We start from the raw sequence: 15,828 nt of genomic DNA, 5'->3' as shown, positions 1-15,828 counted from the left end.
GAAAGAAAGAAAAAAGAAGGAAAGAAAGAAAGAAATGAAAGAAGGATGGAAAGCAGAAAAGGGAAAGAAGAGAGGGCTGAGTAATGGTGGTTCGTGCCTTCAATCCCAGCACTTGGGAGGCAAAGGCAGGTAGATCTCTTGAGTTGGAGGACAGACTACAGAGTGAATACCAAAAGAGAGAGAGAGAGAGAGAGAGAGAGAGAGAGAGAGAGAGAGAGAGAGAGAGAGAGAGAGAGAAGAGGGGGAGGGAAAGGAGTCAATAATAGCCTAAGAAAAATAATCAGTGGTCAAACAATAGATGTTCTGAGTCTTACAAGAAGAAAGATGTGGGGACAAGATATTAAAAGAAATAATAACCAATAACCAATAATATTTGACTAAAACAAACAAACAGGTATGAGCCAGGCCTGTGAGATGGCTCAGAAGGTAAAGGTGCTTGCTATGCAATTTTGATGACCTGAGTTTATCTCCATATGTTTGTACAGGAGGAAGGAGAGAATACAGTCCATAAAGTTTTCCTCTGACCTCCACATACATACAGTGGCATATGTGCTGACACACACACATATCATGCATGCACTCACACACAAATTTAATTAAAAAGTTATCAAAGAACAAGTACTAATGTGAAGTCATTATTTAAAAAATACAGGTATGAACAAAAACAAGCACACACTGGTTGAGTGTATATATGCACATGGATACACAGACATGCATTTCCTAGCTAAATCACTCAGGAAGTATAGAAATGGATGGCTCCTTAATGTCATTTTCCACTAGAAGACTCAGGAAACACTTGAAAAGTGCCTGACTCTAGCGCTAGGGTCAGGCAGGGACAGCATGAGGATATTGTTCCAGGAACCAAGGATCAGTTCAAGGAAAAGCACGGGTACATCAAAGGGACCTGAAAAATTAGACTAAAAGTGTGCAGCTGAACATGGTCGGAGCATGAAAGCGTGAACATAAGAACTTCACTTGCAAACAAAAACAAAACAAACAAGAACAGGAGTCCGCTGTTCCACACTTACTTCAGTACATAAACGAATAAACAAATGGGAGAAGAAATCTCTTCCTTGTAACAGAATGCAAGCTGGTCACCATAGAAGAGATGATAGCATAAGAAAAGAATTGTGCAACCATGACAGTATAATTAATGCCAAACCACCACCACCCCCAAGCTGGACGTGGTAGCACACGCCCATAATCCTAGCGTTTGTGGGGTGGAGGACCAAGGATTCAAGGTCAGCTTTGGTTATATAGTAAGTTAGAGGCCAGCCTGCGTTACATGAGACTCTACCTCAAAAAAATAACAAAAACCCCAAAATAATAATAATAAAGGAAAAGGCAGCAACAGATTTTTAAGTGGTAAGAAAGTGGGTTGGAAGATGAGAGCCATGGTCTTGCTGGATCTGTTCAAAAACAGTGATATGGGTTTTATAACAAACTGGGTAGAAATGGCATTTTTTTTTAGCTGCAAGATATACTAGAATATTTAGACCAAAAGAAAATGAAATCAGCTGGGCATGGTGGTCATGCCTAAGAGAATGGTCTCGGGTAAGGCCAACTTGGACTACAGAACAAGATGTTTCAAAAACAACAACAACAACAACAACAACAAAAAAAAACCACAAATAAAAATAGGGAAAAATAGAATGTTCAAATATTCAATTGATCTAAAATTGACAGAAAAAAATGTTATGAAGAAAGCAAAGCACGAGGCACAAATAAAAAATAAACTAAATGGTAGATTCAAATCTAGTCAGATCAAGTTTTACAGAACTACATGTAGACTATGGGGCCTAACAGAAAAGCAGCAGCCAACTACTAAGCACCAGACATATACTTTCAATATAAAGAAACTATAAGAAAGCCAGGCAAAACAGTCCACACACTGGGGCAACATCACAGACAGAAATTTCATAACAATGAAAAAGATCAATATGATTCCTGTACTACACAAAGTAAAAGCTGGCAAAAATTAATAAGGCAAATTGTCAACCATAGGTGAGCATTTTATACTTCTCAAGAGAGAAATGATGGCATCACATTAATCAAGAAAGATGCGAACACTATTAACTACACTTTGCCCTGATTGACACCCAGCATCATAGCGTCCATGGCTCTCCAGGGGGACAGTCAAGTGTACATTATCACCTGAGTTTTAGAAGGAAATGCCTCTCGGGCGCTGGAGAGATGGCTCAGGGGTTAAGAGCACTGGCTGCTCTACTAGAAGTCCTGAGCTCAATTCCCAGCAACCACATGGTGGCTTACAACCACCTATAATGAGATCTGGTGCCCTCTTCTGCCCTGTAGGCATAGATGCAGACATACACGCAGCAGAACATTGTAAATAGGGATGAGGAGATAGGCCAGTCAGTAAGGGGCTTGCTTCACACGCATGAGGGCCTGAACTGCATCTACAGAACACATTAAAAACAAAAAATAGAGCCAAGCATGACAGTAAGCACTAACAAAGTGGAGACAACAGGTCCCTGGACCTCACTGGCTGGCCAGCCAGCTAATACTTAGTAAATTCCAGGCTACTGAGAAAAAGGGGGTGGAGGGAACAGGGGCTAGAGAGATGGTTCAGCAATTAAGAGTGTTTGCTGGTCTTCCAGAGGATCCAAGTTCAGCTTCCAGCACTTATGATAGGCAGCTCACAAATAACTCTATCTCTAGCTCCTGGGTATCCAATGCTCACTTGTGGCCTCTGTGAGCAGACATACACATACACACACATACACACACACACACACACACACACACACACACACACACACACACACACACGCACACACACGCACATACATACACACATACATACACACACACACACATACACACACACATACATACACACACACATACACACACACGAATAAAAATATCATTTTTAAAAAAGATTTATTTATTATTATATCTAAGTACACTATAGCTGTCTTCAGACACATCATTACTGATGCTTGTGAGCCACCATGTGGTTGCTGGGATTTGAATTCAGGACCTTCAGAAGAGCAGTCAGTGCTCTTAACTGCTGAGCCATGTCTCTAGCCCCAAAATATCATTAAAAATAAAAAAGTAGGCAGTAACAGAGGAGTTGACATCAGGGTTGTACTCTAACCTACACACACACACACACACACATAAATGCACAAACATGTGCAAACACAAATGTAAGAAAAAAAAAGTGGCCTGAGGCTAGCTGGGGATGTGTCTTGGTAATAAGAGTGTTTGCCTACTAGCATGTGCAAGGCCCTGAATTTCACCCTCAGTACCAGGCAGTGATGGGGGCTTTGTATGTTTTCTGAATAAAGTAAATAAATACATATGTACATAGGCAGAAGATGGAACATTCTGAATTTAGAGGATCAGTACACAGGCCTGGAGAGATAAGTACCTTGGTGCGTAGAGATACATTCAAGCCGTCTTGGCTTGCTTTCTATTGCTATGATAATACCATGACCAAAAGCAACTTGGGAGGAAAGTACATATTTTAGCTAATAGCTTACAGTTCATCATTAAGGAACATTAGGGCTGGAACCCAAGGCAGGAACTAAGGCAGAGACCAGGGATGGTGGCTGTTTACCGGCTTGGCTATGGTTTCTTTGCTTTCTTTCTTCTTTTTAAAGATTTTTACATTTTACTTTTATGAATGTTTTTCCCTGCATGTATATCTGTGTAATTTTTTTGTGTGCCTCATGTCCACCAAGACCAGAAGAAGACATCAAATGGCCTGGGACTAGAGACACAGGTGTTTGTGAGCCACCACGTTGGTGCTGGGAAATGAACCCATGAACTCGTGTCCTCTGGAAGGACAGCCAGTATTCCTCAGCCATCTCTCCAGCTCCCATCGGATTAGTTATACAATGGCCCAGAATACCTGCTCACAGATGCTGCCACCCTCTATCCATGTCAATAATCAAGAAAATGCCCAGAGACTTGCCTAAAAGCCAATCTGATGGAGACATTAGGTTCCTTCTTCCTAGACCAGAGGTGGTGTCAAGTTGACAAAAACAAACAACAACAACAAAAAAACTGGGACTGGGAGATAGGCCAGTCAGTAAGGGGCTTGCTTCACACGCATGAGGGCCTGAACTACATCTACAGAACACATTAAAAACAAAAAATAGAGCCAAGCATGACAGTACGCACTAATAAAGTGGAGACAACAGGTCCCTGGACCTCACTGGCCAGCCAGCTGATACTTGGTAAATTCCAGGCTAGTGAGGAAAAGGGGGTGGGGGTAACAGGGGCTAGAGAGATGGTTCGGCAATTAAGAGTGTTTGCTGGTCTTCCAGAGGATCCAAGTTCAGCTTCCTGCACCTATGATGGAAAAAAAAAACAAAGCAGGGTGGTGGTGGTGTCCGCCTTTAATCCCAGCACTTGGGAGGCAGAGGCAGGCAGATTTCTGAGTTCGAGGCCACCCTGGTCTACAGAGTGCGTTCCAGGACAGCCAGGGCTACACAGAGAAACCCTGTCTCAGAAAAACCAAAACCAAAACAAAAAACAAAAAAACAAAAACAAAACAAACAAACAAACAAAACACCTAACCAATTCACAAGCAAAGCATCCACACATATAAAGTAAAATAAAATTTTTAATTTAAAAACAGGCTGGGGCTGGGCAGTTGGTGGCACACACCTTTAATCCCAGCAATCTGGAGGCAGAGGCAGGTGGATTTCTGAGAGGCCAGCCTGGTCTAACAGAGTGAGTTCCAGGACAGCCAGGTCAGTTATTCAGAAAAACACTGTCTTAAAAATCCAAACGGGGGTGGGGGGTGCTGGAGAGATGGCTCAGTGGTTAAGAGCACTGACTGTTCTTCCAAAGGTCCTAAGTTCAAATCCCAGCAACCACATGGTGTTTCACAGCCATCTGTAATGATACCCTCTTCTGATACCCTCTTTTGGTGTGTCTGAAGATAACAGTGTATTTACATGGAATAAATAAATAAATCTTTAAAAAAAAAACAACCCAAAGGGGAAAACAGGAATGGCACATGGAAAGTTACTAGTTCACAGCCAAAGAAATAGGACACAACATTGAGGTTAACGACACAAATGTCAAATCATCTTGATGTCTACATTTCAAAACACTTAAGGTCCTTAGAATCTTGTTTCTCCAGAAGAGCACTGGGCAACAGTGCATGCAAAGATAAACAGAGCGACCAGAAGACCCCAGCACTATGGGATTGCGCAGAGCTATGACACAAAAAAGAAATTTAGAAAGTGGGATGAAAATGTGCATTAAATATGAAAAAAACAGAGGCAGCCGTGGCCTGAAGGAAAAAATGTCAGGCATGAGACAAGAGTGTGTACTTCTCTACGGGAGCTAATCAAGGAAGTAGGGATCGGGCTGTAGGGATGGCTCAAGCGAGAGGTGCTTGCGGCCAAGCCTGGTGACCCAAGTTTGATCACAAGATTTCACATGGTGAGGAGAGATATGACCCCTGCAAGATGTCCTGTGATGTCCACACATGTACACATCAAAATAAATGAGACCTTCAAGGATGGCGAAAGCAGAGAGAATGAAGGGACGTGTAGTGACCATTTAGTAGCAGCGTTGGCAGCAGCGATATACACTAAAGAGCAACGCATGGTAGCCAGGAGGGGCAAAGCAGTCTCAACAAAGCAATTTTATTTGTTAAAAATCCTTTCTGTATATAACTCAACAAAGGAAAATAGGTACACTAAGTCAGACACTGGAGGGAAAGAACTGCAGAAGCAAAGTAAATGTGTGTGGGTGTTATAACAGAAGTAGACATCTTCTCTGAGGTCTGATGGAAAGAAACACGAACAGATGCAGGCCAGAGGCAGGCCAGCGAGAGCAGAACGCTGAAAGTGCTCTAGGGAGGTGGTTTCACCTTCCCAGTCCATTTCAGCAACTCTTCACTTGGTATTTCCTTTCACTCAGTTACATTGGTGCTTTGCTGCATAAGTCATGTGCAAAGCTTAGCTCAACAGGTACTAGACACAAAAATAAATCTACAGGGTAGTCAGAAGTAGGCTGCCAACTTTCTAATCTGGTGCTTGGGGGAAACTGTATTTAGGATCAACGTGTGCTTGGAGAACACTTTAACCTATTCAGAGAAGACTGTGTCTCTGGTTAAGTCCATCCTTTGGCTAAGCCTTCCCTTTGGTACACCACTTTCCAACTCAGTGATGTCTGGCAGCTGGTAGAGACTGATGAATGTGGAAGACTTTATGCTTGATCTTTCTGAATGACAGAGGAGGACCTGGTTAGAGAACAGCACACGGTTGAGAAACTGGTCCTGTGAAATCTCCCTCCCTCTTGTTCTTCCCTGTCCTTTCCTATTGCTTTATCCCCCAGCTAGGTGCAGTTTTCTGTGTTCTAAGACCCTTCACTGCTGCTCTACGTGATTTAACTCCCCCAAGAGAAGTCTAAAAGGCTGGCTTTGTTTCTTTCTTTTAGCTTTCCTTTTCTTTGTATTCTATGCCCAGGCTTGCCACAAACTATCTTTCCGCCTCTGCCTGGTGGTGTTAGGATTACAGGCATGTCCTACCTCACAGAGCTCCGAGCTCTTTAATAATCGGAATCCATTTCACATGCCTTCTGTTCCTAACACCCACTCTCAGAACACCCAACAAAGCTGCTTAGTGTCACGTAAGCATCTATGTTGTATAAGCCTGATTTCCTGGCTAGTAACAAGGACAGTGCTTTCTTAGGCATGAAAACAACCACTTATGTTATATCCAAGGTCATGAACAAAAATGGCAGGTCAGTTACAAACAATGCATGTGTGTATGCACATCTATTCATCCACTAAAAGTGAAGAGTACATTTTTCTAACTTTGACATAAACACAATATTGCATCTCTCTTCTGAATGTTTCATTCCTATAGAATGATATAGAGTCAGCTTCATTTTAAAAAGTGAGTGGTTAAAAACGGAAGAAATGTGTAGGGCTTATTTATTTCATTGGCATCTCAGTAACGTACATGAAATCAACTATTTGCTTCTGTGTTCTGGAATAGCCACACTGCTACCCTCTAGTTTCCATTTCCTAGTAAGTGTTTTACATATGAAAATAAATTGCTAACTCAGAGGTTTCTATGAAAGATAGAAATTCTTTGACTTGAAAAAATGAGAAGAACAGATATTTGTATTATACAGCATAAATTATACCCTGGTATATTCATGCAAAAGAGTTAAAACCAAAGAATCCGCTTGCTTCTTAAGATGCAAACATTACCTCAGTCATACAAACAGCCTGCGACCGCCCAGTCTCCGCCTCTGCAGCTCACCCACCGGCATCAGATTACATCAGATGACATTATGGAACAATAGTGAACTCTGTGTTAGTTGAACATATTGTTTTGAAAGAATAAGCTGTCATTAACTTGAATAAAGGCTCTCTGAAATCAAACCTGGGAGTACAGCCTTCACTGGGTGGCCTGGTTTTTTCTACTTTAAGAAATTGCCTCACCCTGAAAGCAAGGTGAAAAAGGAGATGACAGCATAAAGCCAATTGTCACAAGCCTTCTGCAACTTCTGCAATGGCCCATGAGACAGGGCTCAGCTTTAAATGACAAGGCAGGAGGCTCTACTACAAGCTGGACACCTAAAATCCAAACAAGCTTGCACACACACACACCCTCTCCCTGAAACAATCGTGATCTATAGAACAGAGCAGGTTCCCACTCTGCTCAGTGGAACAAGTCTTAACTCTATGGCCAGCATGTCCCCAGTGCCACCTGAAGATGGGCAACTACCATAGCCAGTGAATCCCAATGTTTTAATCTATACAGTAAAAAACAAAATGACTATCACGGGGAAGTCCTGAGGGGACTTGGACACTATGGCTATCAACTGTATTCATTAGCTTACTAAATGTTCCTGTCCACCTGTCTTCTCTAATCACTATCCAGGGAATTTCTTGTTCACAAATGAAACACAAGCATCTGTAAGTACTCACTGCCTGTTGTTTGTACCTGTGGTCTGAACGCAGCTTGCCATCTCTAACCAAGCAAGTGCTCTATCTTGCTTAGCCAAGCCCAGATAAGCACCCAGAGTCACCTGCCCCACGCCAGCTTTCCTTTCCTCTCTACTATAACCTACTCTCAATGTAGTTAGCTGGTGATAAAGCTCTGATACAAGTGAGTGTGTTGCAAGGTGACGCACCTGGACTTGGTTACCTTGGTAACTTGTATCACACATCACTCATCCACCTCGAGGCGGACAACCTATGATGACCTTAAATTCACCGCCTCTTAGTACCAAGCTTAGATCTTTTTTACTAGTCAGTTTACTCTCATGTGAATTATTTCAAAAGTTCAACAACTGACCCCAGAACATTATTAAGTATATCTCAAATTCGGTTTTGCCTCTTGTACTTCCTTGAGCGAGAAAGGACAAGAATTAGTCACAGAAGACCCATGGAGGACGAGAAGACTTTGAGGAGTGAGAGGATGGTGACAACAGGAAGAAGGTACATGAAAACTGACTGAACTGTACTCCATACAGATCCAGGAAGGGCGGAACACAGAAGATCAATATCTAGTTGTTAGGTTTCTGAAGACTGGGCAGGTAGGTATATGTGAGGGTAGAAATCTCACTAACATTGGCTTCTTTGGAGAATCATATTCTTCCTCAAAATAAGGGGAAAGAATGAGAAGATGGGTAAGGAACAGAATCCAGTATGTTCTTTCATCATGCAGAGGGCTTATCAAAGCCTCATCCGGTGCCCAATACAGAGGAGAGTGAAAGCGTGGATAGCCTCTTCTATAAAGTGGATGACTTACTTCGAAGAATACGATGATTCATAGATCGCCTGGATGTGCTATTTGTTTTTGTTAGGAACAGGGCAGAATGGTGTAACTAGGGTAGGACATGATGTTGGTGAGCAAGTTTCAAGTGCAATCTCTATCTGCCAGATGTCTGATCTTGCAGAAATCACTTAAGCAAATTCAATGATGCAAGAATTACAAGAATGGTATGTGTGTATATGAAAGGCCAGGGTACGTTTTAATATAAATAACTATATAAGATTCCAGCTTGCTCTTGCCTAGGTATTTGTCACCTCTAGGGTTCATACTGAAATGTTACTCCCCCGGAGGCATAGGCTAATGGTATTTGGAGGCGGGGCCTTTGAAGGCAATCAGGATGGGATGTGTTCATGAACGTAGCGCCTTAAGATTACGTGAATGGCTCTGAGGAGAATGAGAGATCAAGACAGCAGTTTTCTCTGCTTTGTGATGTCCTCCTTCGTGCCATGAGCCAGCAGAGAGGCTGTCACCAAATGCCAAGAGGATGCCAGTGTCAAGGTCTTCAAGAAGTATAAGGTAACTTAACCTCTTTTCTTTATAAATTTCTCAGTCTGTGGTATTGTTGTCAAAAAAAGAAAGATGGAGAAAGATGCAGGCAGGTTAAGTAAGCCACAGCCTTGTTTATGGTCATTAGAGCGAGGTCTTGTTTGCAATGCTTTTCTATAGCACAAACTCCATTCAGTTGATAAAAAAACATCTCCAGGAATGAGAGGGAGCTCAGTTATTAGCACCACGCTCTAACCAACTGAGCTAACCGGCCAGCTGGGAGCTCAGTTATTAAAGTGCTTGTCATGCAAGCATGGGAACCTAGTTCCATCCCCAGAAACCACAGCACACACCTGTAATTCCAACCCTGGGCATTGGGAGACAGGTAGATACACGAGGCCCAGTTGGTCCAGCCTAAGCGGCAAGTCCCAGGTCCCAGTGAGAGACCGAGTTCCAAAAAACAAGGTGATGGCTCCTGAGAGCAATACTGGAGATTGACCTGTTGCCTCCAAACACACACCCACACAGCATCCATGCACACACACCCACACAGAAGGCACAGGAAGTAAACTCCACTTAATGAAGATGTGAAAACAGGCTATGGTCTTCATATAAAGTACCTTCAAATATGCTAATCGGGTGGGTAACCACTCCTCTCACAAACATACTTTTCTCTCATGCAAGAGAGTAGCCAGAATGAGTTACCAGTGCATTAGTGGTGACAGAATTTGTCTGTGAGTCTGAACTAGACAACCTATACAACAGTCTAGATCACAAAAGAATAACAAAAATCTTTTCATGGAAATACTGCAGGAAAGGGCCAACTCCAATAACATCGAGTCATCCATTGATTTACTCGACCCTTATCTTAGATCTGGTTCTATCCCAAGGGCTGGGCTTCAGCAGCGGAAAGGAACAGAAAATTCCTGTCACCATGTAGATCACAGAAAAATACAGAGAGCAAGTCAACCTGGCTGGCAAGGTGGCTCAGATGGCTACAGGCACTTGCCGCCGAGCCTGCTAACCTGAGTCCATCCTCAGTACCCATGTGACGGTGAGAAAGAGCCCACTCCCAAAAGTTTCCCTCTGACCTCTGTATGCAAGCTGTAACACGCACACCTAGACACACACACACACACACACACACACACACATATAAAACAGATAAATATAAAAATGTTCCGAATTTACCACAGGTCAATGGTGATTAAGTGCTTCAGGGAAAAAAAATAGGCAGAGAAAGAGACTCCAACTTCAGACAGGGCATTCAGGGAGACTTTTCAGAGACTATGTCAAGTAAGGAAAGACCTAAGAGACAGAAGAGTGGAGTTTGTACATAAGCTTCCCCAGCAAGTCCAGATATCACAGAAGTCTCTTACCTTTTAAAAGGGGCTGGAAGGTTGGAATCTCTTGTAGCTTGATGACATCGGGGTCATTGCTGACATTCCGTGAGGCCTGAGAGCCCTGAGCTACCACCACGATATCGTCCATCTTGGCCCGATGTTTAGCCGGAGATGGAGTCACTGCAAATAAAGATATACAGATCAGTACCAGTTGATCACACGCTGGAGAGCCGCCACTACTCACCAACAGTCATTAGAAAGAGGAGTTTGTAGTAAATGAGAGAGTTTTCTTTTTTTGTCTTTTTCTTTCTTTCTTTTCTTTTTTTTTTTTTTTAATGTATTTATCTCATTTATATGAGTACACTGTAGCTGTCTTCAGATGCACCAGAAGAGGGCATCAGGTTGTGAGCCACCATGTGGTTGCTGCAAATTGAACTCAGGACCTCTGGAAGAGCAGCCGGTGTTCTTAACCGCTGAGCCATCTCTCCAGGCCCAGTGAAAGATTTTCTGATCTTAATGGCTTCTCTTCAAAGTCATCCTTATTGAAGTGACAAACTACTTCTTCCAAGAGTGGTGCTGTCTCCTTTTTGTCTTTGAAATGCTGTAATGGATTAAAGTTTGTTTTGTTTTTACTAAAAGGAAATGCTGGTGCAGTAGCACACGCCTTTAATCTCAGCACTCCTGAGGCAGAGGCAGGCAGATCTCTGTGCGTTCAAGGCCAGTCTGGTCTACAGAGTGAATTCCTGAGCAGCCAGAGCTGCATAGTGAGGGGGAAAAACACCAATAAATAAAACTATGCAAACAAAAGACTATGTGGGGGGGTGTAACTCAGCTAGACATAAACTGGACATGGTAGCCCACATCTATAGGAGGTACATACAGGTAAATCCAAACTTCAATAACAGGGGTTGGAGATACGGTTCACCAGCAACCAGAGCACTGGCTGCTCTTCCAGAAGACCTAGTTCAATTCCTAGCAGCCACATGTTGGTTCAAAACCATTGGTAACTCCAGTTCTAGTCTATCCAGTGCCCTCTTCTGGCCTTCGCAAACACTACATATATGTGGTGCAAAGCCATGATGCGGAGACAAAACACCTAGACATATAATAATAACTTTTTGTTAAAAAAAAAATTGAACGACCGTCTTGGGAGTATAGATCTATCTAGACTACATAAAGCATTGTCTGAAAGGAAGAAAAAATAGTTTTACATAACCAAATGCAGTGATTTTTCTAGTGGGGGCTGGCACAGAAAGATTATGGGGAACTTCTAACTTGTTTTTCCCTCCTTGTGGTACTGAAGATTGTACCTCTCACATACCAGGCAAGTGTCCTACCACTGAGCTATAGAGCCCTAGCCCAAAACATCTATTTTTCTCTTTTCATATATAGAATGCAAAACCCTCAAACATAACAGAAACATATAAGATGTATGAATGTCTTTCATAATCACACATTTTATCACTCAACATGCAAATCATAAGTAGGTATTTTTTTTAAAGTCTCCTTTTTAATTGTTCTGATCTGTATGTAGTTTACAGATTTGCCTAAGGTAAAACAGATTTAGGAAAGGCACTGAGGGTCTCTTGGTACAAAAGTTCTTCATAGTGTCACAGAATGCAAAGGTGCCTCTCTAGCCTATCAGAGCCAGCCAGGTGTGGAGAAAAGAGCCAAAATCTCTGGTTCCAATCCCAACTTATAAGTCTATACCTAAGGCTTCAGGGAGCTTGGTGCAGCATTTGTGCACGGAGGACAGAAACCATCAATAGGAACCATTCAGAAAATGGGAGCATTGCTTCCGGGGCATGTCAATGTAAACCTACAAGGAGTCTCTAGAACAAGATATCCTCTTACCCAAATAATTTCCTGGCTGGAACAAGAATGAATCCCTAAGCTGTCTTATTCTTGAAAGTTCTGGTAAACAGTAAACACACTCAGGCCCATCCGTCTGTCCTGAGGATAAATACCACAGAACTACTCCATCTTCCAGGAGCGAGCTTCTCCTGGTGCCTCACCGTGCTGGGGTGGGAGTGGGGGACAGATGACAACAACGATGGACCTCTGCCGCTTTTATTGCTTTTTCAGGAAAAGTTTATCTTGGCTTTGTCATTTATCTGACACTTTACAAAAGCAGTACCAGTCTTTTCTGCAACAAATTACACGATTCCTCCAGACTCAAAGGAAAAGGGACTTCAAAGCAGTTAGGCATTATTTATGCATAAAATTGGTAAAGATGTGGGCAAAAATGGGTATACTATAAACATTATCCTGGCACGGGATGTGTACGTTCTATCAGAAATGAGCCTATGCTCATTTCTATGGTTCCCGGATGAGCAACTGTCTGATAGGATGCTACACTACTTCCCCTAAAGTGTGCTTCTGGCCTGATACAGAAAAAAAAAAAGTATGAGATGAGCCATTTTTGCGGGTTTCTTAAAAACAGACGTGATACTCTAGGCCTTCCAAGGAATGAAAACATAACAAAGCTAGTAGCTGCAAGCCCCTGACTGCAGGTCTTGAAGGAACGCCCTTCAGCATGAATCATCTGTTAGCTTCCACATTTCTAAGTTGCAAAGATTACCAAGTAGAGAGCCACTCTGAGACTCTTTGGCTATGAGAGAGTTTAACTAATTAGGCTTGTAACCCTTGAGCCTATCGAGGGCCCTCTCAGAGGTTACCTAAGTAACAACAAAAGGACCAAATGGTTTTCAATTGCCAGCTGTTTTATTGAGCACTTACTACAGGTACAGGACAAAACCCTTCCAAATCCTACCCCAAATGCTAAGAGACGTCTAAAAAATGTGAACAGAAGATACACGAGAGACTGCCTGCCACCTGGCCAACTTATTTTTAAAATTATTAAAACAAAACAAAACAAAAAACCGATACCTGAGTGGCCAGAGAGCGGTGCCTGGAAATATTTGCACCCAAACACTGAGAGTGACCGCCCAGTGCTCACAGGACCCTTCTGAAAAGGTTCCTCGACACCCCGATTTTCAGAAAACCTGATCTTGGAGGACTCGGGTATGATCGATCCAGTGTGACCCAAGTCTCCACGTCAGTGTGGAGTCCAGGAACCGAACACTAAGTAGGTCGTCTTTTAGAAATTAGAGTGAAGCCGGGCAAGCCGGTTTAGGGGACTAGGACTGGGGCGGGAGGCCACGCTTTTTTTGTGTTAGGGAACACAGAGGGCCTGCACCGGGGCGGTCGGCTTCGCCAGCAACACCGGTGCGGGGAGGTGAGGCACCGACCTGAGGCGTTCAGATCGCCGGGGCGGCTCTCGGCCTCCGCGCTCTGCTCGCTGCCCATGGCCCCTGCAGCGGAGGGACACCGGGGCAGAGGCTAGGGAGAGCGGGGAGACCCCGCTGGGCCACAGACACTTGGAGAGGCGCCGCTGGAAAGCACGCCGCTCGCGTTGACAGGAGGCTCGGGACGCCGGCAGGGCTGCAGCCGCGACCGGCGGGCGGCGCTGCTGTCATTCACTGGCTCGGTGGCTTCAGCTCGCTCCTTCCGGGACGCCGATTGGCCGGGCCGGCAATGCGCGGCCTTCAGTTCCGGGTTTGGAGGTCCCGCCTCCAAACCCGAGGGGTGGGGCGGGGCAAGAGACGCGCGCTGGAGGCTGGGGCGGCGCTGCCTTAAAGGGCTAGGCTTCCCCAAGGCCAAAGATGTCCAAAAGATAAAGCCTTTTCCTACCCCCGAAGACACATTAATTACCTTTGAGCAACACATATTAAGAACCATAATGCTGGGGCTGGAGAGATGGCTCAACGGTTAAGAGCACTGACTGCTCTTCCGAAAGTCCTGAGTTCAATTCCCAGCGACCAAATGGTGGCTCACAACCATCTGTAATGGGATCTGATGCCCTCTTCTGGTGCGTTTGAAGACAGCTGTAGTGTACTCATATACATAAAAATCAATTAATAAATAAATCTTTTTAAAAAAAAAAAAAAAGAACTGTAATGCTGGTTATCTTCAAACGACTTTACAGAATGGTCTGGGTTTTTGTTTTTGAGATAGAAGTTCACTCTGTATGACCCTGGTGACCTCGAATTCTCGATCCTGGCTCAATCAACAGAAGTGCTGGGTTACAGGGTAAACCACCACCATGTCAGGCAAAAATCGGTATTTTTACACCTATTTTACCAATGAGGAAGAAAGGTAGTCTGTAGCCCTCAAATTTCAATTCACACTAGTACAGAAGCAGAGTTCTTTTCTAAACTTTGAAAGCAGGGAGTTTTGTAGTAGGAGGCCATACAGGAAATGCCAAGACTGTGTGTGTGTGTGTTTTAAGGAGTTAGAAATAAGTAAGAAATTGTTAGAATATGCTGTTTTATTGACAGATCACTATGGAACTACCAGAAGCCAGGAAGATAAACAGCTAATACAAAAAAAGGAAACTGCTTATCTGAGCCAATCTCATATAGATGGGTAGTAACCCAATGCCTTATAGGGATTCTCTCATCTGTTTCAAGATATTACAAGCAGCTTGGCTTTATGATGTATGCCTGTGTTGCTAAAATTCCTTCCTTGGGGGAGATATAAATACATCTATACCCTTCTACAGTCTCAACTACCACCGAAGTTCAATCCCTTTAAAATATCTAATATCTTGAAATTCAAAGTCTTTTTACAATTCAGTCTCCTATCTGTGGGCTCCACTAAAATACTTTCATACTTCAAGAGGGAAAAATACCAGGGCATAGTCACAATCAAAAGCAAAATCAAACTCTGACTATCCAATGTCTGGGATCCACTCTCGATGCTCTGGGCTCCTCCAAGGGCTTGTGTTACTTCTCCAGCTCAGCCCTTTGTAGCACCCACCTTGTTTTCTAGGCTCCAGATGCCTGTACACCAGTGTTGCTGTTCTCAGTGGTACTGGCATCTCCAAAACACTGCTGTTTTCTGCTACAACTGGACTGCACTTTCACTCTCATAGGCTCTTTTCATGGTGCTAAGCTTCAACTTCTCTGCATGACCCCTTTAGTCCTGGGCCTTCAACTGCCACTGTGGCTGCACCTTCACCAGTGACCTCTCCTGGCCTCTCACAGAGCCAAGCATCAGCTGCTACCCCTTCATGTTTCAAAACCAGTACCACCTGGGTGACTCTTATACATTACCAAGTATGGGTCCTACATGAGGCACAACTGTGGTTGTCTCCAGAACACAGCTTCTGTGCTCTCAGAAAACACCTTCCAGAAGATGTCACCTCAGTGATG

The 15,828-nt window shown here is 43.5% G+C and overlaps 1 protein-coding gene across 2 annotated transcripts in view; it reads right to left on the bottom strand.

Moving 5' to 3' along the window:
* The window catches only part of Borcs5 (BLOC-1 related complex subunit 5), a 71,673-nt gene extending 56,064 nt beyond the window's left edge, over positions 1 to 15,609 (bottom strand). Inside the window, exons 1-2 of one of the 2 annotated variants that reach the window (NM_001170479.1) lie at positions 15,434 to 15,609; positions 10,649 to 10,792 (exon numbers count right to left, since the gene is read on the bottom strand). In NM_001170479.1, the coding sequence (NP_001163950.1) occupies positions 10,649 to 10,792; positions 15,434 to 15,494 (205 nt within the window). In that variant the 5' untranslated portion in view covers positions 15,495 to 15,609. Of the gene's footprint in view, positions 1 to 10,648; positions 10,793 to 13,863; positions 14,182 to 15,433 lie in introns of those variants that run through there. The other variant, NM_026371.3, reaches the window with a different exon arrangement.
* Between the last annotated feature and the right edge of the window lie 219 nt (positions 15,610 to 15,828).

The sequence above is a fragment of the Mus musculus genome, chromosome 6 (genome assembly GCF_000001635.26).
Source record: "Mus musculus strain C57BL/6J chromosome 6, GRCm38.p6 C57BL/6J".
NCBI classification, from domain to species: domain Eukaryota; kingdom Metazoa; phylum Chordata; class Mammalia; order Rodentia; family Muridae; genus Mus; species Mus musculus.
The sequence above is the reverse complement of the archived record's forward strand: the minus strand, read 5'-3'. Positions and strand labels throughout refer to the sequence as shown.